Source organism: Apus apus, chromosome 3, assembly GCF_020740795.1.
Source record: "Apus apus isolate bApuApu2 chromosome 3, bApuApu2.pri.cur, whole genome shotgun sequence".
NCBI classification, from domain to species: domain Eukaryota; kingdom Metazoa; phylum Chordata; class Aves; order Apodiformes; family Apodidae; genus Apus; species Apus apus.
This window is the reverse complement of record NC_067284.1, coordinates 103,653,796-103,681,498: the sequence shown is the minus strand read 5'-3', so window position 1 is coordinate 103,681,498 and position 27,703 is coordinate 103,653,796. Positions and strand designations below refer to the sequence as shown.

The window sequence follows — 27,703 nt, the reverse complement described above, 5'->3', positions numbered from 1 at the left end:
GTCACCGTCACAACAGTGTATGATCACGATGGTAAGTGACCAGAGGGTGAACAGTGAGGTGTCTGCTCAAGGGAATTATCTTGAGAATTGGCTTGTCTGCTTAAGAAGTTCAGATGGACTCGGTTAGCAATTGAGTTTCATCTTTTATTGTCCAGTGTAGAGGCATGTAAAGTTATGCAAATAAAGAGATGAGAGAGAGGAGAGCATGAACAGGCAGTCCTAGGTTTGTTTGTCCTAGGCTCTGAACTGCCCCTCGGGAATAGTATCCCAATGCTTTAGTGTAGTTCTGTGAAAGCTTCAGATCAAAGATTGAAAGTTATTAATAATGTTCTATTAAGAACATTAAGGATTTTTTTTAAAAAGAACAGAATGTGACTATTGCTGCTGTATAAAGTAGTGGTGGTGTCTACATTTTGAATACTTTGTTCTGTTTCTCCTTCATCTCTGGAAGCAGATAATGGAACAAGAAAAGGGATGGTAGAAGATGATCAAGATCAATCTGTGAATCACTCTGAGTGTTTTCTGTGCAAGAAACAGCTAATCTCCAGATTCTTCAGCTTAGAAAAGAGATGATGTCTGAGGATTGTTTGTGTCTTGTCCAATGCAGAAATGTGTGGAGGCAGGAGAAAGCATGAAGTGGAACTATTCAGTAATGAGTCTGAAAGACGTAGAAAGATGATGAGGAACCATACTTTTGGTCTGACACAGTATGTTCATTCTTATGTTTCTATTTAGAATAAACAAACAAAAAACGGACCCCTGCAAATTTCCAAGAGAAGAAGGAATTACACAGGTTTCTCAATCTCACCCAAGAACCACAGAGAAGACAGGAGTCAGTACGACAGTTTTAATCCTGGCCTTTAAAGCAAAATCCAGCCTTTTCAGAACAATTAAAGCATAATATTTCTGAATCTAATTAGAAATGTTTTTAAAGCTTTCTGTGAAATTCAGAGGGGTTTGATTTCCAGCTTTTTACAAATGGCAAGAAGCATTGTCTGACACTCAAAGTGCTTGGCTTTCAAGAAGCTGAAGTGTTGCTGTTGCCAACTGAGACTTTTTCTGCTGCAAGGACCTTCTGGGGAACCTCACTTTTCTGTGTAATTATTCTGAGGTTCAGTGGGGGAAGGAAGAAAGCAAATACTTTAATTAAACATTGCTAATCCCAAGTCTTGGTATCTTAATGTGTAGACTCTTTTGGTAAACTTTATCTTTGAGGCACTCAAAGGGTAGATGGCAGGAAGCATAGGGGAAGAAATAAGAAATCATTAGGCTTAGTCTATAGAAAACAGTTGTACAGTCTAGGTTTAGTAAGCCTCAGATTGGATGGAGGTCGGGCATTTTGTACCAAGGCCAAAACCACAGAAAGCTGTCTGGAATTTTGGTATTTATGCATGCAATTCAAGACCATGCCTAAAGAAACAATGAAGTTAGGATTTAACATTTCTCTTTCAGACTGAACCATTCCCCTTCAAATACGTGCACTAATATAGTGTTTACTGCTGTTTGTTACAAAAGTCTGATGAATACTTTTAGGGTAATTCTATATCAAAGCTTACTCCTAATTTCATCTTCTGAGTCAGTATTGATTCCTGCATGGATTCTTCATCTGCCAGTTCTAATGTTTGTAGGCATTTGCATTGTCAAGTAGCATGCAGCTACATGTACTGAAAGCTACAGGAAAGTTACTTCATTGTGGAAAGCTGTTTTTTTTGCTGTCTGTAGTGATTTTGATCCTTTCCTCTCGTCTTTCATTTTGTCCAAATCAAATAACGTTTGGTGAGTTCTCTGTTGCTGCTCATGGCCGTTCCAGTCATTCCTATGCAAAGCAGTGATCCCTGCTCATCTACTCACCTTCTTCAGCCTGTTGTGCTTTTCCTAGGCTTTTCCTAGTTGCATGCATGTTAATTGTTTTAGTCACCACTTTTGGTTTGGCCTTTCCTCAGCTTTTCAGCTTTCCTGGTATGTGTTTTGGTTTGGACTCCGCACAAAGTGCTTTCAGGACAAGGAATGACAAAACAAGCTGAGATCCTTCAGTGTGGAAGCAAAGCAGCTGGGGAGGAGATTTGTTGGAGATCTAGAAAATTGTGGACAAGGTGGATAATGGTTGAGTGTTCTGTATCTCTTGATAGAACTCAGAGGCTTGTGGGTGAGATAGGAGGAGGGAAGTGCAGAAAATCAAGGGAGGGAATTTGTTGGTCTGTGGGTTTCATGTTTGGGAATTCTTGCAGTGTAGGGAACGTCAAAAGTTTATGGACAGTAAAGGGGAACGCACAGGCTTGTGGGGAGGGAAAACCTGTTTATGGTTACTACTGAGAAAGTCTTAACATTCCAAACTTTTGAAATATGAAAGGAAGTTCTTGGTAAGTTTCACTGTATGCTTTGCCCTGTCCTTTTATTCTTCTCTGCACATCTTTTTTTTTTTGTTCGTTTTAGGGACATGATACTGCACTGGCAAGCTGGTTTTGGCTCATCACCATGCTGTTATTCTCTTTGTAGAACTTTGCAATTAAATAACTAAGGCTTTTAAGTATGAGCAAGCATGATTCTTCTTCTGAGTTCCTTTTATGACTCAAGTTTAACAAACTTGATCTGAGTTACTGTTACGGAAATCTTCAGGTCTAAAGCTGAAGTTTTGTGAATGTGTAAAAACTTTCTTCTATGGTCAGTGTGAAGGACTGACAGTTTTAGGTGTATGTTGCTGCCATTGTTTTTGTGGCAATATATTGCCTGGTTACTCTAGGCAAAGACTTGGGACTTCTTCAGCATAGAGTCATCATACAGTTTATGCTATATAGCTGGCATGTACTGAAATGGTAGCATATGCTGAAGAAAGAGCATAAAAATGCAGTACAGTGCTCCACAGTAATTCATTCCACTTATCCCAAGCATTTCCCATCTGTCAGGGCTTTGAAGAATGATGAAATAGATACCAAGCATTTAGAAGCAGATCATCGTAAAATGTGAAGGACAAAAGTGGATGGAAAGAACCCCTCATAAGTACCTGTTTAAACATGCACTGTGGTACTGGAAAGACCCCAGTGCATTCGCATTGTCCCCTGTTGGTAGGTTAATTTATTTGTGTGTTAGATTTTTCTCCACATACACCCATTGTAAGGTGAAAATCCATCTTGAGAATTTTTTCTTGCCTTGTCATTTCAAGCCAGGCATGTTTCTCAACTTTTGTTATGGACTGTGCCACAAATGTAAAAAACGCCAAAAAAAACAACAATCCACAACCAGACAAAAAAATCCCCTAAAAAAACAAACAAAGCAAACAAAACCATTCAAACAAAAAAACAGTGCAGAGCAAACTGCAGTTTCCATTCCTTATTTTCTGCTGTTGAGCACTGTAATTTGCATCCTAAGCATAATTACAGTTGTTCTGGATTTAGTTAATTCTGGCTTTGAACCTGAGATAGGTTGAAAGTGCAAAGGTGGATACAGATGTTCCATGTTTCTTCTTCCCAGCTTTATCAGTAAGGGATCCTTCTGTACTGTTCAGGCTTTAAAAATCGATTTGTCGATTATTGTAATAGATCTTATATGACTAATGAAACTTCCACAAGTTTTCCAAGTACCTGCCAGTTTGTCCCTTCTCTTTCCATTCTGTCTACTTTTAGAATGTGTGACTCCCTGACCCAGAAATACCATTTCCTAGAAGTTTACCTCTCACCAATAATAGCAGGAAAGAGTCTGCAGGGAGAACTATGAATCTAAATAATAACATTTATTATTTTTTTTTAGTGAACAGGTATGGGATTGTTGAGATGTTCACTTAATGAAAATGTCAAATCTTTTCTTCTTAAGAAAAGCAAGAGACTTGGAGGGGTTCCTGAGACAACATTCCTTAGGATGTGATTTTCCAGAGACCATAGCTGAAAAATCTGTACCAGCTAATTTCTGAGCTGTGGGTTAATCAGGCTTTTTTGATGTGTCTCTGCAGCACTTCGTAATCATGGAGAGACTAGTTTCCTCATTCAGAGCTCATTTCAAGGACATTGCTGAACAAATAATTGGCTTATTTGCTTTGCAGAGAGCATGAAGTGTAATGCCTGCTCTTTTAACATTTTAGAAGTTTGTCTCTTGGTCAATCTAGCCTATTTAGCTGTGAATTATTTATGATAGTGTTCTATGACTGTGGTCCATGCAGCTTGAATGACTTCTTAAAAAACCCAAATGTTGACACCTGCAAAGCAATAAAATGTCTGTAGGGATCGATGTCATGGTAATATAATGACTTTAAATGTACATGTTACCAAACAGAAGCAAAACTGATTGATTGGCTTGGAAGGAGAGGGAAGGAAGGTGAAATGAGGGACACCTGCACCCGAAGCCCAAGGACCAGAAGAGCTGACATTACCATGATTATTTTTTTGGTGTTGCAGACGATTCAAATGGTATTGTCCCTTACATCTTGATAAAATAATCTCCACTAAAAACAATTTTGAAGATAAATAACTAATCTACTCTGTGGAGTCCATCTGTTGTGGAATTTACAGAGGCACTAGCACTAGAAATACAGCTAATGACTGGTACAAGAACTGGCATTCTTCAAGATGACATGTGGTTTATGTGATGAAGAAATAAAAGGAATAATAGTTCCAAAAACTCTTGAGCTTAAGGCAGTGTATGAGGATAGCTGGAACTTGTGGGTGAACCAAATTAATCACCTGGGCAGTTTCCCAGTGCCCAGTCCTTTGAACACCTGCTTCAGTCTGCAGTGAAGTACAGCTCAAGATAATGCAGTATGAACAACCTTGGTTGAGAAGATAAGACACTCCTTTTGCATATGTTCATTTAACATAATAAATTGTTTTAGAAAGCTGAAAAAAAGAAACTTTAACACATCTGCAGAAATGCCACTGAGGTTTTTTCCTTTAAAAAAATAAAAATGCAGACGTATGCTGGTTCTGAGTCTATGGTTTTCTAAAGTAGGGAAAAAAAAAAGGGAAATAAAATATATTTGCAGATTACTTTATTCCACCATACACTTCTTTTCCTTTTATGAACAGGTAAGAAAAAAGGCACTGGTGACTTTCAAGATGAATATTTGTTGTGAGGTTTTCCGAGAATAATGAACAGGCAATGGACAACTGCCAAGGGAAGCTGTTAATTGGAGAGAGTATATTAAGTGCTAAGGCATGACTTTCTTTTCCTTGGTTGGCATTTAAGCCTGATAAAATCTGTCCTCCCGTGTTGCATGAGGGTGAGCTGACCAACTTCCTTAGAGCTAGACTCTGGTGTAATTGTAGAATAATTGTGTGGTGTTTTTCATATTTTTTAAAAATTTTTATTTTTTGTAAAAAGCATATTTAATGAGTTGGTGAATCTGGTAATGAAAGAAGAATAATGTAGTAATTTTAAGTGAAATTTTACTCTGATACTGAATTAAGTTGCCTTTTTTTCACTAGACTTGACTGAAATTTAGGATCTGTCTTCTAGTACTACACAGTGAAGTAAGCTGTAAGAGATACTAAATTGTCCCTGTGTCCTTTTACCTTGAGGTATAAGTTCCATAGTGTTGCTGTCTCTGCTTTATTCTGTTTTCCTAAGAAAAAGAGGCCTGTGTGACTGAACAAATTTTTTTTTTTCTTTCCACTTTAATTATGTTTAAGATCTTTACTTCCCTGACAAATATGATTTGAGCTCAGGCATCAGGTTTCAAAGTTAAATGAATCCTTATAAAATTTTGTTTAAAGGCAACACAATCTCCCACCCCCAAAACCAACATCCCCACAAAAACCCTTGGCAGGGAAGAGGAGTGTTACCAATATCTGTGAGCCAGGGAAAGGAATGGAATACTTTTTCCTTTGGAACACTGAAGTTTCTGAAATGTAAATCTGTAGGACTCTGCGTTTCATTGGCTCAATTGTTCATGGAGAGCTTGTGCTTGCTTTGTGTTTTCCAAACAAAGTATCTTTGAACAGGAAAGAATTTTCTATGTGATATTGCTATATATATATATATTTGTATTCAGCTCTGAGTTTTGCAAACTTTAGATTAGCAGCTAAAATGTTAAAATTAATGTTTCCTTTTCTGCACGCCGCTTTAAAAGGTATTAAGAAATCTAAAGCATGTGTCTCTACTATGGGATACAATTACTACGGAGGAGTCTGTCTTTCTATTGGTATTTTCATTTACCCAATACCATCAAACTGTTTAAGTTGAGGGGTGAATGATGTTGTTCACATACCTTGCTCTTGTAACAGAAATTCTAGCACAAACAGTGTTTGCCATTTTTGTCTTCAGAATGATTGAGGAGAGTGGGAAGAGGAGGAGGACAATGGCAGAGAAGAGACAGCTGTTCATGGAATTGAGTAAGTAAAAAATGTGAAGACATAATGTCATACTTATTCTTTACTGAGAGCATAATTGTGATAGTTTTACCAGAACATTTACATCTTGTTTCCACAAATCCATTGTCTTGTTTAGTGAAAAGCATCCTGGGTGCCGGTCAGGAGGAAAATGCAAGAGATGGGACACAAATGCCTAAAAAGTCATTCAATTCTAGGTTTTGTGAAGATCCTTTTTTGAGGAACATTAATATTTCTCATATATGACAATATCTGAAGTCAGTGGAAGACTATTAAAATAAATGACAGCAGACAGATCACCTTTTACCTTAAAAATAGATAATATTGCACCACAATGCTAGAGTGATCTAGGAAAAAAAAGTTTGTGGGATTGTTTTTTGTACAGGACCATTCTCTGAAAGAGAGGCTGTAATTGTTACTGGAAATCAAATGCCTGTCCAGAGATAACATAATGTAAAGGAATGAGACGTAGCCTTTTAAAAAGATATGTGCATTTAGAAGTAAAAGATTGTATGTTTGCACGATGTCATGTTACTTCACATCCCTATGGGAACACAGGTCTGAGCAAAACTCATAGGTTAGGCAGGCGTGTATTATAATTCCTGTAATATAGGCTGGTGTAGGTCTGTCTTACCACAAAAGTATATTAATGCTGTTTTGTTGAAAGAATTCCAGAGTAACATTCTTACTGTGCTATAAGAGTCTTACAATTTCAGGAGCAGTTTCATTCCTGGCTAACTCACATCTGCTTCCTCTCATCTGAGGCCTGTTTTGGATGCTATTTTCTCCACACCCTTCTGCCTTCCTTTGTGTTTGAGTTTATAGTCATGCCCTTTTTTGGCTTGTTAAATGTATGACACAAACTAAGGCCTGTAGTCTCCCTGCTGTACACCTCCTTTGCTGTTATTCTCTGCCTTGGTTCAGGTTTACTTGAGCAAAGGTGACTGAATTGTGTGTGATACTCTGGATGACATCTTATTACAGCCTTTTAAAATTACAAGAATACTTCTCCACTAGAAATTCTTTGACTGGTGCATCAGAATATTACATTTGTGTCATCACTTCAAAGTGTTGTAGCTGTCTGGTGATCACTTACTACAGAAATTGCCTTGCTAGTCTTTAGCTTTGGCTAAATTGTTAAAAATATTTTTAATTCTTCTGATTATCTTTATACATGGTCTCTCTTTTTGCGACTGTGGTTCTTGCTGTTTCTAATCAATGAAAGTGCTGGTGTGCAGACATTTTGAACTGCTTTTCTCTGTAGGACTCTTCAGAATATCACTATGGGAAATTTGAAGTCTTCAAGCTTCACCTGTCCTGTGGTGGAATATTTCACTATAAAAGTGAGAGCATAAATGTTTTCCTTTCTAGGCAAGCTTCATGCAAGAGTAGTTGTGCTTTCAGTCACCATTTGTTGTTGGTCAACATACAAATTTGCTGAAGTGGTTAGATGACTGCTCACGTGAAAGAATAGTAGACCTTGGCATTCATCCATGCTGGACATGCTGCCCACGGATGTGTGTGTTGGTTTTGTAGTACTTAGGGAGCTGTCAATAGGCAAGAAGTCTGTACAAGCTATTCTAATTTCTCTGAATATGGAGTATATCTCATGGAAGCATTTGAAGAAGATGGAGCCAGACTCTTTCAGCCCAGTGGCAGGATAGAAGGCATTGGGCACAAAATGAAGCACAGCAAATTCCATCAGAATGTGAGAAAAAACATTTTCACAGTGAGGGTGGCTGAGCACTGGGAGAGTTTTGCTGAATGAAGTTGTAGAGTCTCCCTCCTTGCAGTTATTCAGAAGTCAACTGAATACAGTCTTGGGCAAATGATTGTAACTGACCCTGCTTGAGCAGGAAGGTTGGACTTCGATGATCTGCAGCCTTCACTTCCAGCCTCAGCTATTCTGTGATTTCATAGAATTATAGAATGATTTGGGTTGGAAGGGACCTTAATGATCATCTAGATCAAACTACCCTGCATTGGCAGGGACACCTCCCACTAGACCAGCTTGCTCCAAGCCCCATCCAGCCTGGCCTTCAACACTGCCAGGGATGTTGCAGCCACAGCTGCTCTGGGCAACCTGGGCCAGTGTCTCACCACCCTCACAGCAAAGAATTTCCTCCTAACGTCTAATCTCAGTCTCTCCTCTTCCACTTTTATTCCATTACCCCATGTCCTCTCACTCCCTGTCCTTGTCAAAAGTCCCTCCCCAGCTTTGCTGGAGCCCCTTCAGGTACTGTAAGGTGCTCTAAGGTCTTCCCAGAGCCTTCTCTTCTCTGGGCTGAACAGCCCCAACTCTCTTAGCCTGTCTCCAGAGCAGAGCAGATCATCTCCATGGCCTCCTCTGGACTCGTTCCAACAGCTCCATGTCCTTCTTGTGTTGGGGGCTCCAGAACTGGACACAGTGTGTTAGGAGCTATATAGATTGTCTTGTTAAACACATTCCATAATATCTTCAGATAGTTTAGAAGAATGACCTTGTTTAAGCTTTTGTGGTAGTGCAACACAGGAGGAAAAGAACCAAAAATGGATGACTTTCTGCTTTTGTTTTTTCCGTGTAGCTCTTAAAGGACATAATATATACACACCTATATATTTTATATACATCTATATAAATATATTTTATATAGACAAAGTATTTTGGAAAGACTCACATCTGTGGGGGTGTGGTTTTGTGGTTTGGAAGGTAGAAGTGTGCACCCTAATTGAGAGTTTGGAATGAATATTGCACAGTAAATACAAAATGAGCTGTTTTGTTGCAGCCTTGGATCGGAAAACTCCAGCATACGTTACCTGGCCAAGTACTTTCCTGAAATACATCAGAGACTAGTTTTCTAAAGATGATCCTGTGAGATAATCCACTTCAGTTTGTTGCACCACACCCTCAAAAGCAGAATGCTCCTCAGATGTTGGCCAGTCTAGTGCCACTCTTAGGTGAGCTGTTGTGGGGAGCTTTGGCTTGGGAAATAACCCATCTCCTCACTCATCTGAGGAGAATCTCATGTTCCATGTTGGTGATGAAGAGAAATAATTCTTTTATGTCACTTTCAAGACACAATACATTGGTCTCTGAGAACACAGCTGCTTTGGCATCTGTGCAGCTGCTTTGGCATTGTATTTGCAAAATTGTAATGAAATATCTCAAAGACAAGAATAATTTCTTTCCTAAGTTTGCAACTGTGAGTCAGTGGGTCCATACACAAAGGTAATTCAAATGAGGTATTTGCAAGTTCATTTCTGAATTCAGAATGTGGAAGGAAGTAACTTGTCACCTTTGAGCAAGAACCCCCATATAGCACTCAGATGCCTTCTTCTGGAGGGTTTGTTTTTTTGTCTTTAAGTATCTTTGACAAGTCTGGATTCTGTAGGTCAGCGTTATCCTCTACTCATCTAGGCTGTGACTTTTGAGAGCACTATGAAAGACTGCAGCAGGTCTTGCTTTTATGTGCTCCCATGAGAACACAAGAGGCACAGGAGCCACGTGCATCCAAGCCAGTGCCCACGTGTGTCTGGGTTGTGTCAGACTGCACCTTAGATTGAGATTGATTATAGGATATAGCCACCAGTGCTGTCGAAATGGGAGTGGTTTAAAAGGCATTTTGGTTTATGATTAATGGGATGTTCAAGACTTGATTTGCTGGCTGCTTTTAAATTAAAATGGTCAATATTGGACTTTAAATCAGTATCATTTATCATCCCTGTATCATTTATCAGTCTAGGAGGTGCACAGGTCTGTTTGGCAGAGGGTTAACAGAACTTTCTGAAATTGCTCAAGTTTATAATATTCAGAGGAACTGCTGGAACTGGCAGATGTGGTACAGACTGGTGGTAGAGAATAGCATTCAGATCTTTCATGATGTGGCATTGTTTGAAGATACAATGCACATCTTGAAGTGGGCACGTGTTAGTGAAGATAAGTTGATTTTTTTACTTTTGTGCTTTTTCTTCTGCTTCTTACCTGTTTTGGATCTATTTGGGAGACCAAGTGCATGCTCTTGATGGGGCTGCAGTGCAGGACTACCAGCCCTCCTTTTGTTTGTCTCTTCTCATCTGTGTACATGTCTTCCAACAAGCGTGCAGTCCTCTTCCTTACCCACACACAACTTAATTCTTGCTTCCCTTTAAGGTACTCATACCAGTCTCAAACTCTGGTCATTTTATAATGCACTGTTGAAAACCACTGTACCATGAGATACCTGAGGAAAATCTTTGTCATGTTTCTATGACAAAGATGACGTATGTGAAGAAACACTCATACAATTTTTTAAGTAATTCTCTCAGATAAGCTGAATGTTACAGAGGAAAGAAAAACACAAACTTTTTTTTATTCATAGGAGCACAGAATTTCGATGTCATCAGACTTTCAACGTATCGAACAGCCTGTAAACTGCGGTTTGTACAAAAGAGATGTAATCGTAAGTTATAATTACTCTTTATCTTCAAAAATTTCTCCTGCATGGTTATTTCAAATATTCTGCTTGTGGGAATTTTAATCATAGCAAGAGTAAGCGAACATTTTATCAAACATGGTCGTGGTTATGTAAATTAAACAGATTTAAAATACATAATTAAAAAGAGGCAGCGGCCGTTCTGCAATACTCTTTAATAACTTCAGGCATTAAGGGCATGTAGCAACAGGACAAGGGGTGATGGTTTTAAACTGGAAGAGGTTTAGGTTAGACATTAGAAGGAAATTCTTTATTGTGAGGGTGGTGAGACACTGGAACAGGTTGTTCATGGAGGTTGTTGATGCCCCATTCCTGGCAGTGTTGAAGGCCAGGTTGGATGGGGCTTTGAGTGACCTGGTCAAGTGGACTAGATAATCTAGAGTGTTGGGACTAGATGATCTCTAAGGTCCCTTCCAACCCAAACCATTCTATGATTCTGTGATTTTATTCTTTAATGTTTCAAAAATTTAAAATGTGTGGGTCATCCTGACATATTCCAGTTGCCCTTAGTGTTGGATACCTGACAGCCAGGCACAGGTATGAGTTGGGTGGTGCATAATACAGTCACTAGCATAAAAATGAATCTGGTTGTGGTGGCATATATAAAATGTAGCAATCATAAAGAATTCTGTATGTTCATGTCATACTAGTCAGTGTAAGTTTTCTCATTCTCTTCCATGGTCCGTTGACCTTGGGTAACTCACTGAAGCAGCAATTAATCCAAAGGTGAACAGGTGATACTACTTGGCTTTCTGCTACCGGTGTTGCATTGAAAGCACCAGAAAAGGTTACACAGGAATAGGTCCCTCTACCCAGTACAGTGGGATTCGTGTGTGTCTGGGTGTGGGAGAGGACAGGGGACAGCTGAGAAGTCCTGTAGAGGACACGTGCAACTGCAAATTGTAGCTCCTCTGGCATGTGTCTGTCACTTGGGCCTCTTGCAGCAATACCTGCAGTGCCTTTAGTTTGATGGATGGTTCACAACTTTTTCATTCCTGTGGCAAAATGTTCATTTGTCTGTAATTCATGCTTTTGAATTAAAAATCTCTCTTAATAAGTAGAGAGGCATTTAGAAGTGCTAATTATAGTACAATGCACACCTTGCAACTAGTTCACTGGTGCTGTGCATATGTCTTGAGTGTGCCTTGACCATACATGTATGAATAGGTGAGGCAGTGTGTTTATGATCTTTGTCTGGACTACATGGTAATCCAGGGGCATGAGTTTGGTGCGAGTAGGTAGCTTGGTTCTTATCGTTGTGTGGTTTTTATGTGAGAAGTAGAAAGACAGATTTTATATAAGAAATGTCTAAGACCACACTCTTACTTCAGACCATTTTCATAAGTTAAGGAACAGAATAAAAAAGTTGTGAAGATAGCAAATAAGTCTGTCCTTTGTAACTGTTGGATCGTGCTCAGTTTCGGTTGGCGGGTTACTGTTGATCCTTAGATTTCTTCTGCCACTGTCATGTATAGCTTTCAAGCTTTGAAACATTTAAAAATAATATTTAATGTGGTTCTGCAGATCGCTGTCTGTGGCTTTGGAGAACTTTTTCTCTGCATTGTTAATACTTCTTAGATATGTGCTAAGATATAGCAGGGTAATTGAAGGAAATGCTTTGGAATTCTAGACCTGCATTTACAACATATTATGCTCTGGAGTTGGCAACTGGATCAACTGGAAACAGTCATAGTTTAACTGGAACATCAAGTTACTCCTTCAGTACTGCACTACTAGTCAGCATGAGGCTGTTCAAAATTATTGTAACCAATTTGTAGTGGATTTAGCATATGGCTGATGTCTTTCTCAAATGCAAATATCTACCTCTGCTAAAACACACACTGCATGATGATGGAAGATTGTTTTTCTCCTTTATTAGGTTTCTGTCAGAGCACCCAGATGTTGAAGGGTGGAGTAAAAAGCACACAAGGTGTCTGGGCACTGCTTTGTTACTTTTAACTAGCTGACATGAACTATGAGTATAAATATAAAGAGTGTCTCATATGGAATACAAATAAGTAACTTCTTTCCAAAATAACAGCTAACATAGTCTTCAGAAATAGTACCATGAAAGTAAGCTTGCATGCACTGTAGAATAGAAGTTAATTTTTTTTCCTTTATTTTTAGTTCATCTTGTTGATATCTGGAATATGATTGAAGCCTTCCGAGATAATGGCCTTAACACTTTGGATCATAACACAGAGATCAACGTGTCTCGACTAGAAACAATCATTTCATCCATCTACTACCAGCTAAACAAACGCCTTCCTTCTACTCACCAAATCAGTGTAGAGCAATCCATCAGCCTCCTCCTCAACTTCATGATAGCAGCATATGACAGGCTAGTAACTCCTCTAGTTGTATTCTTAAACTAATTTTCTCTTTTAGTTAGATGAATGCAGCCAACAACTGCATGAGTCTCTGGCAAACTGTCCGCATGCTATTTCTCAAGTTCATGAAATTGTGTGTTGCACACACATGCACCATGCACATATATATTTAATCTCACAGTAGTGCCTGCAGACATTTACATTGCCACAGCAGCAACACTTTGTCTTAAAAGTTGCTTTCGTAAGAAAGATGAGTTAGTGCCTTCTGGAACTTGCAGACTGCTGTAAGCCATGTATCTGAACGGAAGATGAAGCGAAACTGTGTTCCGCAGACTGTGATAGACTGTAATATTAACCTTGTAGTGGTATAGCACTGTTTTAAAAAGTGAAAGTGTTTTATTGAATCCTGATCAACACAACCATTTTATAATGCTACCTTGTTTTGACAGTCAGCTTGGATCCCATTCTAACATGCTGTGACCCCATAAAGGCTAATTCTCATTTCTTGGCGGAAGGAAGCTTGGTTTCTTGTTCAGGGTACTGTCCTTGTGTCCAGTTTCATGAGTTTCTTTCACAGCCTTTCACAGTTTGGGCTGCTGGTCTTCTTGAGTAGATGTGTCTCTGTAGGCTCTCTGAGTAGCAACTGCAAATCTTTCACTGTTGAGCATTTCTTTTTGTCTTCTCTTTCTCACAGTCAGCTATTATTTCAGTCTCATTTTTCTTCTGCTTTTGCCCTCTCCCCTAGCAGCAGAGAACTCTTTGTGGCCAGGAGGCTGTCACAAGACCGAGCAGTTTTACCCAAGAAATCTGCAGCTCTGAATATGCCAAATAGTTGTTCTGTTTGTAATGATTGGACTTTGATCCTTTCCTAATGTGACTTATTTTTGTCACCAAACAGAAGCTAGGCTTCCCCAAAATAAGTCCAAGACTTCAGAAAGACCCCTGTCTCACTTAGGGCAGATAAAAACAACACAAAGCTCAGAGCGGGAAGACTTTAATGACAAGAAAATCAAACGTCTTTTTCTGCTTAGGTATGATTTGGTATTAGTTGTAAGGTGAGTTGTAAGAATTAGCTGATGGGCTTAGTTATTCTGAGACTGATCATACTAGAAAATACAGAATTTTAAAATAGAAATTATCATGTTTTGAAGGGGCTGACTCAAAAGATCGATGCTTTAGTTAGAGATGTTTTTTTACCCACAGTGCCCCCAGTTCTGCAAGTTCTGCCTGTTCTGGAACTGCAGCAGCATGCTTGATCCCAGCCCAGTACAGCAGCTTCTCTTTAGCTTCCTCTGTCTGACACGTGGGATTGAGAGAGAAGCTGGGATGCTGTGCTGCTTTGTGTAGAGGGAGAACCAAAAATAAAAGGAGAGGCGGAGCTGAAGCTCCCTCTCCAGGAGTTCATCAACATGGCAGACATTTATTTAATAAAAAACCAAACCAAAACAACAAATACAGATCTGTGCTGGAATTGCATCATTGGGGTAGCTGTGTGGTACTTTGAATACATGATGTCCTGTAGTTTCTTACAATGTAGTGCTGGTGGTAGCATCACAAAGTTGTCACTATGCCACCAAACAGGTGCAGGAAGCAACATTTGACTAGATTTTGGCTGGAAATATTCAATTTAGAGTTTGTTAGATAAGCATGAAAAGCTCTCACAATGAGCACTTTGCAGGGACCCAAAGAACAACAGTGATCGTAGTGCAGAAACGGTGGCTCATACTGCATCGGTGGTGAGCTCGGAGGAGGAACAGCTGTGGCAAGATGGTCTTCACTGCCTTCTCACCCAGACCTTTGCAGAGGTATTTGGCAGTTTACTTCTGTCTGGTTTTCCCAGTAACCTCTCAAATGGTTGGACTTGAGCATCTGAAAGGACTTTTCCAACCGAAACGATTCCATGATTCTACTGTTATGGGGCTTTCTTGAGGCAGCTGAAGGAAGCCTCATGTACACAGGCTTACTCTTTTTTAAACAAGTCCCCCAGTTCTGTTTCCAATCCTGAAAACTCCTGCTTGTTACAGGAGTTTCAAAATAAGATTGAAAATGTTGCCCTTTTTCCTTTTGGTTGGGAGTTCAGCAGATCGAATAGCATTGGTTCAAACAGATTTTGGCGAGTTGCTCAATAACTACACCTCTGTCAGATTGCAGGGGAGGAGTTTGGGGCTTTTTCTTGATCAATAAACAGAATGTTAACAGAAGCAGGCCTGATATCTGAAGGCACCATGAGATACCTTTGAAAGGATAAGTTCGTGTCCTGTGAGGAGATACTGATGGCTTTAGTGAATTGTTTTTTTCTGGAAATTAATTCAGTGCTGACCTTTCTTTTGTGAGAAAATGCATGCCTATTAAAAAGAAAAGGAGAAGGGCAGCTGAGACTATAACTTAAGTAGGTTTGAATTACTAAGGTTTGCTTAGATAAAAGTGGAGGTCAAGGCTTGAAGAGGATGAATTTTTCAGACAGCCAATTTCAGATGTAGTCAAATCCAACATGGCTTGTTGTGTGGTTTTTTTTTTAGGGACTGCTAACTTAGTCCTTTGAGGAAGTTGTTTAAGAGAAATGACAGACAGAATAACTGAGATCTTCACCTTGTTAACTTTAAAGCCTTTATATGGCTTGAAATAGATACCTAACTTGTTTAGTTTTCTCCCTTTGTTTAGCTTTTCTAACAGTTAAAAGTGTACTGGGTATCAGGGAGGAGATGGCCATCAAATGGCCATTCCTCTTCCCAGACCTTCCTGCAGTTGTAGCTGTAGGAGAGATTGCCTCTCTAGGAGCATGAAATGTTACCAGAATATAGTATTTACGTATTCATGAGTATAAATGGGGAAAAAGTTGTTGCTTCTGTCATTCACGTTAGACCTAATCACCTCTTCAATACCATAAGCAAATAGTTGCTTTGAGTAATTCTACTCTTAACACTTTCCAAGTGGTAGTCATCCAAGTGCAAATATTAAATTCACATCTCGTTTCCACTGAGAAGTATTCTAGAGATTTTCTAGATACCTTCCAATACTCATAATGTATTTTCTCCATCATCGTATTTTCCATCACAGTGCAAATTATCTAATACATTTAATTACAGTTACTTGAATTTATTTTAATTATCTTTCTCCTTTTATATTACTTTAACTTCCTTGGTGGTTTATCAGTCTCTACCACTGTTGCTGTTTATAATTAAGGAGAATGATTCAGTACATTTTTGTTAGGCAATAAGTTGCTCATAATTCCAACAGCTTTTCCCCTTGTTTACACACATTTCTTTTGCCCTACACACCACTAAACAAACATTCAGCCAACTGCGTGTTAACAGTGGATTTATGCTGACATTGCTGCACTGTGGCTCTCTTAATGGCATATACTGAATGGCATCAGTTCTCTGATTCCTGTCTTTATTGTTATGAAAGACGAGAAATTCAGGAGACAGGGGTGGAGCATGTGTGCCTTCTGGGTCAGCACTAAGCTGGGAGAAACTGTTCCTGATACCAGCTGTGCTGTGCTTTAGCTCTTCTGTGTTTCTGGTGACTTTCTTCCCTCATGATTTCATCCTTATCTTCCTTTCTGGTAACAGAAATAGTACACGTAGCTGTTTCTACATTTCATACCTTGCTGAATGGGCTTTTTCCTTCTTTCCTTAGAGACAAATTAATTTTCTCTTGCTGATGCTAGAAAATAATTCCCCAAATGTGCCATCTGTTTTAACAGCACAGCAGCTGTATTAACTTACATTAGAATAAAACACTGTTCATGTTATTCCTGTTCTATGTGGTATATTCAGGATGATATACAGCTTCTTCATCAGCTATCAATTACTGTACTGGTTTTAGCATTAAATGTGTATTTGAACATATGATCAAGGAGAAAAATTTAAAGGAACTAACAAAAGGTGTAGCAGATGTAAAAATTAGATGTTTTACAGTGAACAAATGTACTTTAATGGAAAAAAAACACTTTTTCATAGGACAATAATGGGATGAACAAGACAAATGGTAGTCTTTATTGGTGCATTTTTCATAATTCTTCAAGAACATTTAAGACAAGACACTTGTTAACTCTTCCAATGTATTTAAAATGCTAGTTACCACTGGTTTATAGTTATGTTAAATTGGTTGTGCAGATCTTAGTGGCAAATTGCATTTATCTATTTTCTTCCTAGGTCACAAGTACATTTGTTACTTATCATTCTGCGTAGTCATTACTTCCATGTAATTTTTTTTCACAGTGAGGGCCATGGGAAGCTGACGGTGTTTTCAGTGAAAGCGATGTTAGCAACGATGTGTGGTGGTAAAATACTGGACAAACTAAGATGTAAGTATTTTCAAGGAAGTCAAAGCATTTTCTGAAATATTTTCTTTCTGTTATTTGCCCCTTTTTTACTGTGTTAGATTCTGAAAGCTGACTTCTTTTCTTATACAGCAGTCATTATACTGAGATGAAGCTTGCTCTAATAATGTGTTTGTTACCCATGCCATCTGCTGGCCATAACACATACTGAGTTTGCTACTGCATAGGCTTTACAAGTACATTTGTTTATTTTAAAATGCTTCAACACTTCTTTAAATATAAAACTTCATGTCAAATTTGTCTCCATTTCCCTTGTTTTGAGGATGTTGGGAGGATTCTGTGTATCATCTGCTTCATCTGAGGTGCTCTCCGCATCTTCTCGTTCTGCAGTTCCAGCTTCTCAGTTCTTGATTTTTAAATCCTTTTTAAATCTCTTATCATCAATCTTACTTCCATTCTTATTTGTTTCCATAAGCATTCTGCTGTATCAGTAGAGAATCAGTGATACCCATAAACATTGTTCTCGTCCTTTAGTAGTAATTCTTGTCCTGTCTTTCCCAGAGGCAAGGTGTACTGTTACAGGTGGTTTGTTTGGGTTTTTTCCATTTCCACCCTGAATTTTGGGAATTTAATCTTGCTGTCAATGCTAGCTTTTGCTGTTCAGGTCTTGTCATCTCTACCTTACCCTAAGTTTTCTTTATGAAAGTTAGCTATAATAATCCATTGTAAATAATTCCTTAGACTTTTTTACATCATTAAGTGTCTTTAATGTACTTGCTTTAGCACTAACAACATTAAATACTAGTGTGCTGACTTAAGTTACATGACAAGGTCTGAAAAATAGTGAGAAATCATTGCATGCACGTATTAGTATTAAGGCTGCACATGTTTCAGTATCAGGACATGCTGGGTTTTTGGTTTTTTTTATCTGGTAGCAACTAAAACTCTCCAATTAAAAACAAGGTGCAGGTGACTAAGGATTAGAGTTAAATAAAGGGAACATGCATATATGACAGAGATTATTTAAGACTTCTTATGCATTATTAACATATTGCCTCTAGAAAATATGCAAGATCAAATACGGGGTAAAAAAGATAGAGACTGTATCTCCTCAGAAAAAGATGACATTTTGGATTTAATTAGCATAAGATTTGAGGAGGTTGCAGTGGATGAGCAGTTGAACACAGGCCTGGGACAGAAAAGGAGCATTAGTTCTAGAATTAGCAAGAAAACACATCAAGCAATTGGCAGTGTGACCCTTTAGTGGAAAAGGCAATTAACCACTGCAATTAAATGTTATAAGAACCAGTAAATTTTTGATGTTTTTAGACAAAAACCGAGGTATCATTCTGGAAGTGACATTAAGCCTCAAGTTATTGATTCGGTAGGTTTACATAATGCTTGTTTTTCCTCATAGCATTTGAAGCTTCCTTTTTTCTTACTTTGTTGGCTCCTGTTTCCTTTGCCCCTCTAACTTTATAAAAATTCTTAACGGATGGTCATACACATTGGAGGAAAGATTTTTGACTATCACTGAATAGTGCTGCTGCTGATAGCTTTGTTATATTCTGGTTGTTGTGCCTTTTACTTCTTCTTTCTTGTATTTTATCAGCTGACTTTTAGTTTGCATTGTGCTGCTGAGATCTTTCCTCCAGTATCTACTGTTCTTTTTCTCTTGGTGCACTTCGCTTTGGATGTAAAGCATCATTTTCACAGAGCATGTGACTTGGTATTTGACATGTTTTGGACAGTAACACTTCTGCTTGTTTGTTTTTTAATTGAGTGTTAAAACTCAGCTCTTCTCTTTGCCTTTTCTGTATATCACACTGACTTCCCACCATATGATGTTTCTGGGCTAGTTCTTAGGACAGTACAAACTGTTGATCACGTCTATTTAAAACCTGGTTTTGATGAGGGTTTTGGGTTTTTTTTAATTGTTAGGTATAATACCTTAGGAGTCAACTGAGAAAGAAAAATGTCTTTATCTGTAACTGTAGCAGTAATGTTGATTTGCCACTACTTTGTAGGGTCAGGGGACTTCCTTCACATGCACCATCTTCTTGTGGGCACTCCTCTGTCCCTTCTGGATACTCCTCTGTCCCTTCATGCAATCATTATTGTCTCTACTTAGCTGGAAGGAAATGTGCAGGGTTGGACATAAAGAGAGTCTCAATTGCATGATAGCCAAAATCCCCTTTTCCTAGACAATTTTGTCTAACTTGAGATTTTAGGAGTACAGGAAATCTATGCAGTAGGGAAAAATTTGCTCTAAGACAAGATAGAATTAGGCTGTTGGTTTTTCAGACAAGGCCATAGGACAGGTTTCTGTGGGACATGGAGAAAATCTGAGATGAAGGATAGCTGGATCTTGCAAACCTCCTGACGGCAGGGGAGAGAAGGTGTCATGTTAGCAGAAGTTTCTGAGTATCACCAGAACTGAAGTAGTAAAATAGCTGAAGTATTAACTGCTGGTTATCTGAAAACTTTCTAAGGGGCAAAAGAAGGGGAAGAAGAAAAAGGCATGTGAAGTTTGGGAGGGGATGTGAGTAGCTGTGGGCCTGTATACCTGTATGCTCTAGGCAAGCTGTTTGTAATAAAGAATAGAATTAGCTAATGTATGGATAAGTGAGATTTTATTGTTGGGGAGAATGGCTTTTTTGAAGGGATACTTTATAAAACCATAGGGATTCTTTAAAGGTGGCAAAAGAAAAAAAGATAGGCAAAGGAGTTCTGGCTGATACAGACTGGATTTCTGAAAGGCATTCAGGGAGGTCCCTTATCAAACACTCAAAGACTTTTATAAGTTTGATGAAAGGGGTAGGTCTTTGTGCAGGTAGAAGATTGGCTAAAGGAATCAAAAAAGAGCAATAAAGATCCTTTATGTTCTATTGAGATCAGTGGATAGTGCTGGACCTAAACTGGTTTTGACACTGTCATAAACAATCTGGAAAAATGCAGTGAAAAGTGACAATTTGATACAATGTGAATCAGTGTAGTAAAAGCTAAAATAGACTGAAGAGTTGCAGTATGATCTGGCAATACTTGAGTAACTGAAATAAAATGGTAGGTGAAATTCAGTGTGAATATATGCAAAGTGGTGCATGCTGGAGGAGGGCACTGTAATCCTAACGTGATGCACAGAAAGGCGAGCTGAGAAGGTTACTGCTCAGATGAGAGATCTTGGAGCTATGCTTCTGTGAAGATGTTGACACTGTTTAGAAATGGCTAAAAAAGCATAGGAAATGTTACAGAGGAGAAGGGAGTGAAAAACAAAGGGGAGAGGTAAAGGCACTTATAAATCTGTGGTGCTTTGTGCTTTGAATGGTGCTGCTTTAGGTACCCCCAGGTGGTACTCTGCCCTTTCCAGTTCTGATACATCTTTTCTGAGAACAACAACAAAAATCATCAAAGGTAGAAGCTTTCAGTACAACAAACAACTAGACAGAGCAGGATTCTTCAACCTGGAAAAAAAATGGTGGTGAACAGATAGTGTTCTGGAAAATCATGAGCGATGTGTTGGTGGTGAAAACAGCTGTTCTTTGCCCTTCCAGCAGCTGAAATTAGTGACAGATTGAAACAGCCCAAACCAATACTTCTTAAAACTTTACCAAAGCACGTTGTTGGTATTGAACACACCACTCAATTACTCCTTGAACCAATTTCACTGAAGGCAAATTCATCAAAGGTTGCTGAATGCAAAGATACTCTCAGTGGGTGGAGGAATATTCTGGGGAACGTGCTTGCCTGAGCCATCTGCTCTTTGGATAAACAGACTTCTGATCTGATCTGCCTTAGCTGTTCTCACAGTCTTTATTTCTTCTTCTGAGAGATATGAATTTGCTGGGTTTTTGGTTTTTTATTTTGCTTTTCCTGTCTTTCCCACCTGTCTGGTTACTGACCCATTTCATCACTGAAGAACTTCTGTTTCCAGTTTACTTGTTCCCCTAATTCCACCCCCACTCCTGCACTGCCTCTGCTCCCTTGCCTAAGCAGGCTGTCTGCTCCAGCCCAGCTGGAACTTAAAGCTTTCTGGAAATCCTAGAAGTTGTAAATAATTTATTTTTTCCTCATAATTTATGTGAACAATAGGAACTTGGTCTCTGCACTTGCATATGTACAGGCTTATTCTTTTGAATGCTGAAAATATGAACAAAGGGAGTGTTTTTCAGTCCATAGAGTGTCTGGCAGCACATATGAAATGTGAGTTTTCCAGTGATATCACTTTGCTGTCTCTGGAAAAAGAGACAGATTTCCTGGGATACGATACTCCTTGCAAAGGAGTTCCTTTACATGGTGTGCAAGGTAGGGATTGTAAACCCAGCCTACTGTAATGAACTTCATTATTTTTGTCACAGCTTTTTAAGCCCAAGTAATGCCATATAAAAGTGTCAATTTTTGTGGATTTGGATGACTTCATTTTGGCATTAAAGTAGATTCAATGTGAAGTGATTACTGCTTCCTTCCATGTCATTTCTGTGAGTAAATTACAAACAGAACTTCAAGTTAATCAAGACTCCATCCTGCTTATTTTAAGGGCTGTCCAACTTCTCCAATGACTGACTCTACACGTGTGATGTTCTTGGCTCCCTCAAGCCCCAGCTCCTTTTTTCCACTCACTATCTGGCTCTGATAAGCTTTGAGTTCTTACTGATGTTCAGCCTAAAAAATTCATATAATGTGTGCTAAATACTAAGTTCCCCATAACAAAGGCCCTGAAAGTTAATCTTCCGTACTTAAACTAGCCTGACTGTGGTCCAGGTATGTTTTTTGGAGGAGTGGTGGTTGAAAGGGAATTGTTTTGGTCCTTATCAGTGGACCAAAGTAGTAGTAGTATTAGTAGTTATAATAATATTACTACTTGTAGTAGTAAAAAAATAAAAACACGAGTACGAGTAGTATAATAATGTAATAAAGTCATGTAATAACACATGATTTGTTGTCATATCACATCTATTCAAACTGAACAAGCTCTCTGGGCTGAAGACTTGTGTCTCTTCAGCCTTTCCTTACTGGAAAAGTGTTCCATCGTGCTAACCATCCTTGTAGCTCTCTGCAAAGCTCCCTTCAGTTTGTCTTTCATATTCTGTGATTCTGAACAGTCATCTGGTTCTGGGGGGTCCCAAAACTGGACACAGTACCTAGGAGAGGTCTTACAAGTGCTGAGTGGAGGAGGATAATCACTTCCCTCTACTAACTGAGCTCCTGCTTATACACCCCAGGATGCTGTTGGCCACCTTTGCTGCCAGAGCACGCTGTTGGCTCATGTTCAGCTTGTGACCTCAAAACTCACAAGGACCTTTCCAGCAGAGCTGCTCCGTGGCCAGGCAGTCCCCATCCTGGATCGCTGCTGGAGTCTCTTCCTTCCCAGAGGCAGGACTTTGCATTTGCCCTTTTTGAATGTCGTACAGTTCCTGCAGGGCCATTCCTCCAGGTCCTGCTGGATGGCAGCCCTTCCCCTCAAGGGTATCACCTGGTCCTTCCAATTTGTCATCATCTGCAGACTTGACAAGAGTGTACTCTGGCACCTCTCCCAGATCATCAATAGCTGTGTTGAGCAAGACACATCCCAGGACAGATTCCAGCAGTAGCCTTCAAGTAAATTTGACCCATTATCCACTACCCTCTGAGCCTGATCAGGCCAACCAGCTATTTGCTCATCTTGTTGTTCAACCATGCAGACTGCAGGTTGGATACTGGAGTGTTGCAGGGAAATAAAAAGTAAAAAGTCTTGCTCAAGTTGAGGTGAACAACACCTATAATTCAGTCATCTTTGCACAGAAAACAACCGAGTTGGTCAGGCGTGATTTAGCCCCAGTAGATCCATACTGATGGATCTCAGTCACTTTGTCTTATGTGTGCTCAGGAGTATGTGCCAAGATTAGCTCCATGATTTTCCCAGGAACTGAAGTGAGGCTGACTGGCCCTCTGTTTCCCTGAATTGTCCTTTTAACCTTAATACATACTTAAGATTAATGTAAAAAAACCTGCACACACACCACCCCCAAAAGCACAGTCAAATTAATTAATGTTAAATTTATTTTCTTGGCTTTTACTGATATTAAACCTGGTATTTAACAAACTTTTTATGAATTTGTGCAATAAAAATTCACAACTTAGTAGGAATGCTGAAATTTAGGATACACTCAAGGTCACAAGGCTAGAAAATGAGGGTGCCAGGTCTCTGTTGCTTTGCTTTTAACTTCATGGGAGAAATGGTGGAGCCTTCAGCTGGTGCTGTACAAAGCATCAGGCAAATGCCTTGACTGGAAATCACAGAACAGTCAGTTTTGGCATTTCCAAGCAGCTGAGAAGAGGCTCTTGAGGGAACTGTTGGGCAGGTTTAATGTGATAACATGAGTTTTAATGTAAATTCTAAGACAAAAATTTAAAAAAGGAAAAGATGAGTCACACAAAAATCATTTTATGTTGGGATCTTTGGAACTGAACAGTGTTTTCTGTGCTTCTAAATTTCTTATTCTCTCATAGCAGAGAATAAGTGGAGTAGCATGAAACTGAAATTTTATATCGAAATACAATACTTTGTCATCAGGAAACTGTTAGCACATGCTTCTTTTGTCCCTGAAGTGAGCTCTGGAGAAATTGCACTGTTAGCTGCTGTTTAGCTTGACATTTTCTCTTTGAGGGTAATTTACTTCCCTTCAAAAGGGCAGATGGCTATGTAATTGTGTCCTAGTAATCTTTATATTTTCCAATTTCACTGGTAATTTCCCATGTGGAAGTTTCACACGTAAATGAGTTCAACTTTGCTTTGACTATAAAAATCACTTTTTAATGACTGTAAGATACAGGCTACTAGGGCTTGGGGTTGTTTTTTGTTTTTGTTGTTTTTATTTACACTTGATATAGCCTGTTCTGTTTTAACTCATTTTCTATTTATTGCCATAGCTTTAATTAACTTTCTCCTTAAAATCATTTACATCTTAAATACTGTTGAGTTCAGATTAATAGACTGTATTTACCCAGAAGACTTCTGTCCTAGTTTAAATACAAATACTGTCATGTTCCTGTTGTGTTCTGCCAGTCCCATCTTGACAGATTTATTACTAGACCTGCAGTTTTGTGCATATGTCAGTTCTGGAGTGATTCTGTTCTGGAATGGATTAGGATTCTGGAAGTTTGGGTCTCTAATTAATTTTAGTTGTTCCCATAGTTCGTATTTGTGTGTATTTTGATCCTGACTTTTCTTCCACATTCAATTTTCAGGTTAAATTTAATTTTTCTGCTTGGCTTAATTTTCTAAAATACACTATTCCTTCCTGACTCCCATTTTTTTTCTTTTCTTTTTAAACAGTGCCCCCCCATTATTCCTCATATACCTTATAAAATAATTCAAAATTCAGCAAGGTCTTCAGACCTTCACTTCAATCTTGTCTGTTTAGCCAATTATACAAATTCTGGATAGCTTAATCACCCTTAACTTAGATATTTTTATAGACCTAGTTTTGATCCCTTAATTCCAGCTTATTGTCTGTAAACAAATAATTTTTTATTTATAATTATTGATGGTGTCTGAAGTAACCTCAAAGATGATTCAGTGGCTGTTCAGTGAAGAATTCCGGTATCTGTCACATCTTGGAAAATTTTAGGTCTTGCTGATATTAGTGCTCTTATTAGAGAAATCTTCCTTTATAGAGTAATTGGGCTCAGCAAGTTTATGAGAGACCGAGTTTTGCTGCTTGAGAGACTCTTCTTTTCCAAAGAGATTTTTTTATCTCAGGGCAGTTCTGCTTTGTCTGCATGCAGCTCCCCTAGTATTTTACATGGCAATATTTTCTTACAATGCCAGCTAGGCATCTTCTCCTATATTTTAACCTTTTCTGAGATGCAAGACCTGGGAGCTCTGAGTGGAAGGCATGAAATGGCTAGAGCAGTTGAGCCCTGTGTGGTAAGGGGATGGAGGGACTCCAGAGCAGGAGACTCAGGAGACATCCATCCACCCTTGTGCCTGTAGCTCGGAGCATGGCGTGGGTCTGAAAATACTGGAATGCTGCCCTTCTCCTGCCACCTCCTGGGGCCCTCCCTACTTTTCATTTTCCAAATATACACAAAATAGCTGAACACCTTTCTCCATCTGCTTTTTTCTTTTTCAGAGATACATTTAGCCCCACATTGCTAATAAAAAAGCATACCTTGTCTCATCACAAACATTTTTCTTGCATAGGGACAAAGGTTCATAGTCTAACTCTTCAGGGTGCACAGCATCTCTGAGATAAGATCAGATATAAGATTAAAACAAATTTCCTCTTCTCCATCCACTCAGCTGAGTGGTTCATGGGTTTAGCCTGGGAGCTGGAGGTCACTGCACCCCAGTTTCTCAATGCTTCCCTTCTCTCCTAATGCTGTGTCACTTCAACATGCCCAGACATGCACCAGATGTACTCAGAGTATTGACTTTGTGATTCTTACGACTTCTTAATTCTAGGAGACTTCTCAAAGGATTTTATGTAGTGTTATTTTGAAGGTGTAAACTCAAAGTTGTTACTTTTATAATGTCTCCAAGCTTCTGCTTTCTTGCTGTTACAGTTGATACACTGGCAAAATCTTTTCTCAAGACTGGGTGAGGTAGTATGGAGGAAGTGGGAAGACTTATATCATAGCATGTTCAGATATGTTCATTGATATATTTTATCTTGATGGCAAGTGATGAGAAATTATGTTAATAATGAAATGGTTTAAATGGGTTGAAATACTTTTTCTTTTGTTGTAAGCAAATATTTACTATAGGGTTTTATTTTTTTACAGATATTTTCTCTCAAATATCAGACTCAAATGGACTAATGATATTTACAAAATTTGATCAGTTTTTGAAAGAAGTTCTAAAACTCCCAACAGCTGTGTTTGAGGGGCCTTCTTTTGGATACACGGAGCATTCTGTACGGACCTGTTTCCCACAACAAGTAAGAGTTAACAAACCAGGATTGTTGCATTCCTTGTTCATGTAGTGCTTTCTTCTAAAAGCAGTCCACTGGCTGCTTTGGTTGGGGTTGGTATGGGGGCTGGAGGGTGGGGGGTTGGTAATATACACTATACAACCTAAGCAGTGTTAAGAAACTCTGAACAATTTTTAAAAGTATGTCTAGGGCTTAGGCAGTGAAAGGATTTTCCACAATTTTAAGTTGTTCCCCCTCCTTGGAGGGAAATTCCTGTTTCCCTTCATCCATCAGGCACACAGTGTGGATGACCTATTTAATTTCTAAAACATGAGACACAGCATTTCCACTTGATTATTTTTTTAAGCTTTCTCAGTGTGTTAAAAGTATCAGTTTCAACAAATCCCTTGCTAGTTGATTAGCTCTGTACAAAATAAATACATTTTGTACAATTTCTTTTTTATTCAAATTCACTGTTGTGGTTATTGGTATAGCTGTTTTTTCCAAAATATTTCCATGACATGTAATGTTTGGAGTAGACGTTGTAGTAATGATCTTAAAAGACCTTTTTATCATACATTTTAGATGTAATTTAATGGTTCCAAGGATTTGTTTCTAATTTAAGATAATGTAAGTAGTATAAATAATCCTTAAATCAACTGTACACATGAACCTAGATAATCTTAGGCCTAAAATTAGACTCTGGTCGTGGTTATGTTCTGGAAGAAATATTTCTGAAGATTTAGAATTTATGGTCATTTTGCTAAATTTAAGGTAATTAGCCATTAGTGTATTTGAAATACAACATGGCAGGAAACAGCCTTTGATTTAGGAAGCAATGAGGGCTCCAGCCAATCTGTGAGTTCCTGAGGACAGAGTTTTATTCTACTAATAATGTAATTAATAAATTATTGGTTATTTTTCTGTTTCCATACTGGCCGAGGCATTTGTGGGCCATTCATAGTTCCCACAAATGTTACCCTTTCTGTTGTGCCAGTGCAAGCTGTTTGTGTAGGGAAACTGATCCCAGCAAATCAAGTTTCCCGTACGTAGCATTGCCATTGAGTGCAAAACCTCAGCTTCACTTTGGAGCTATAAAGTCAGACTTGGGATTCTAAGCTCTATGTGCCCTTTTTGTTGTCTGCAGTGAGAATGGGGATGGGTTTTTCTTCTGTTCAGAAGCTGGGACTCTGGAAGTGCTTAGTTCCCTCTTACCCATGAACAGGGGCTAGTGCAGCTAGCAAGCAGGGCCAGGACAGGGATCGTTCCTTGTACTCAGCACTGGTGAGGCTTCACCTCGAATCCTGAGCCCCTCACAACAAGAAGGACATTGAGGAGCTGGAGCGTGTCCAGAGAAGGCAACGGAGCTGGGGAAGGGTCTGGAGCCCAAGTGTGATGAGGAGCAGCTGAGGGAACTGGGGATGTTCAGCCT

At 38.9% G+C, this 27,703-nt stretch overlaps 1 protein-coding gene across 17 annotated transcripts in view; it reads left to right on the top strand.

The window, feature by feature from the left end:
* DTNB (dystrobrevin beta) overlaps positions 1-27,703 on the top strand; it is a 201,871-nt gene that overhangs the window by 11,767 nt on the left and 162,401 nt on the right. For 6 of the 17 annotated variants that reach the window (XM_051615684.1, XM_051615681.1, XM_051615679.1 and 3 more), the window contains exons 1-6: positions 489-707; positions 6,250-6,317; positions 10,652-10,732; positions 12,893-13,106; positions 17,319-17,404; positions 26,144-26,298. In XM_051615684.1, coding sequence (XP_051471644.1) covers positions 610-707; positions 6,250-6,317; positions 10,652-10,732; positions 12,893-13,106; positions 17,319-17,404; positions 26,144-26,298 — 702 coding nt within the window. In that variant the 5' untranslated portion in view covers positions 489-609. Of the gene's footprint in view, positions 1-480; positions 708-6,249; positions 6,318-7,638; positions 7,658-10,651; positions 10,733-12,892; positions 13,107-17,318; positions 17,405-26,143; positions 26,299-27,703 lie in introns of those variants that run through there. The other 11 variants (XM_051615674.1, XM_051615672.1, XM_051615673.1 and 8 more) reach the window with 7 other exon arrangements.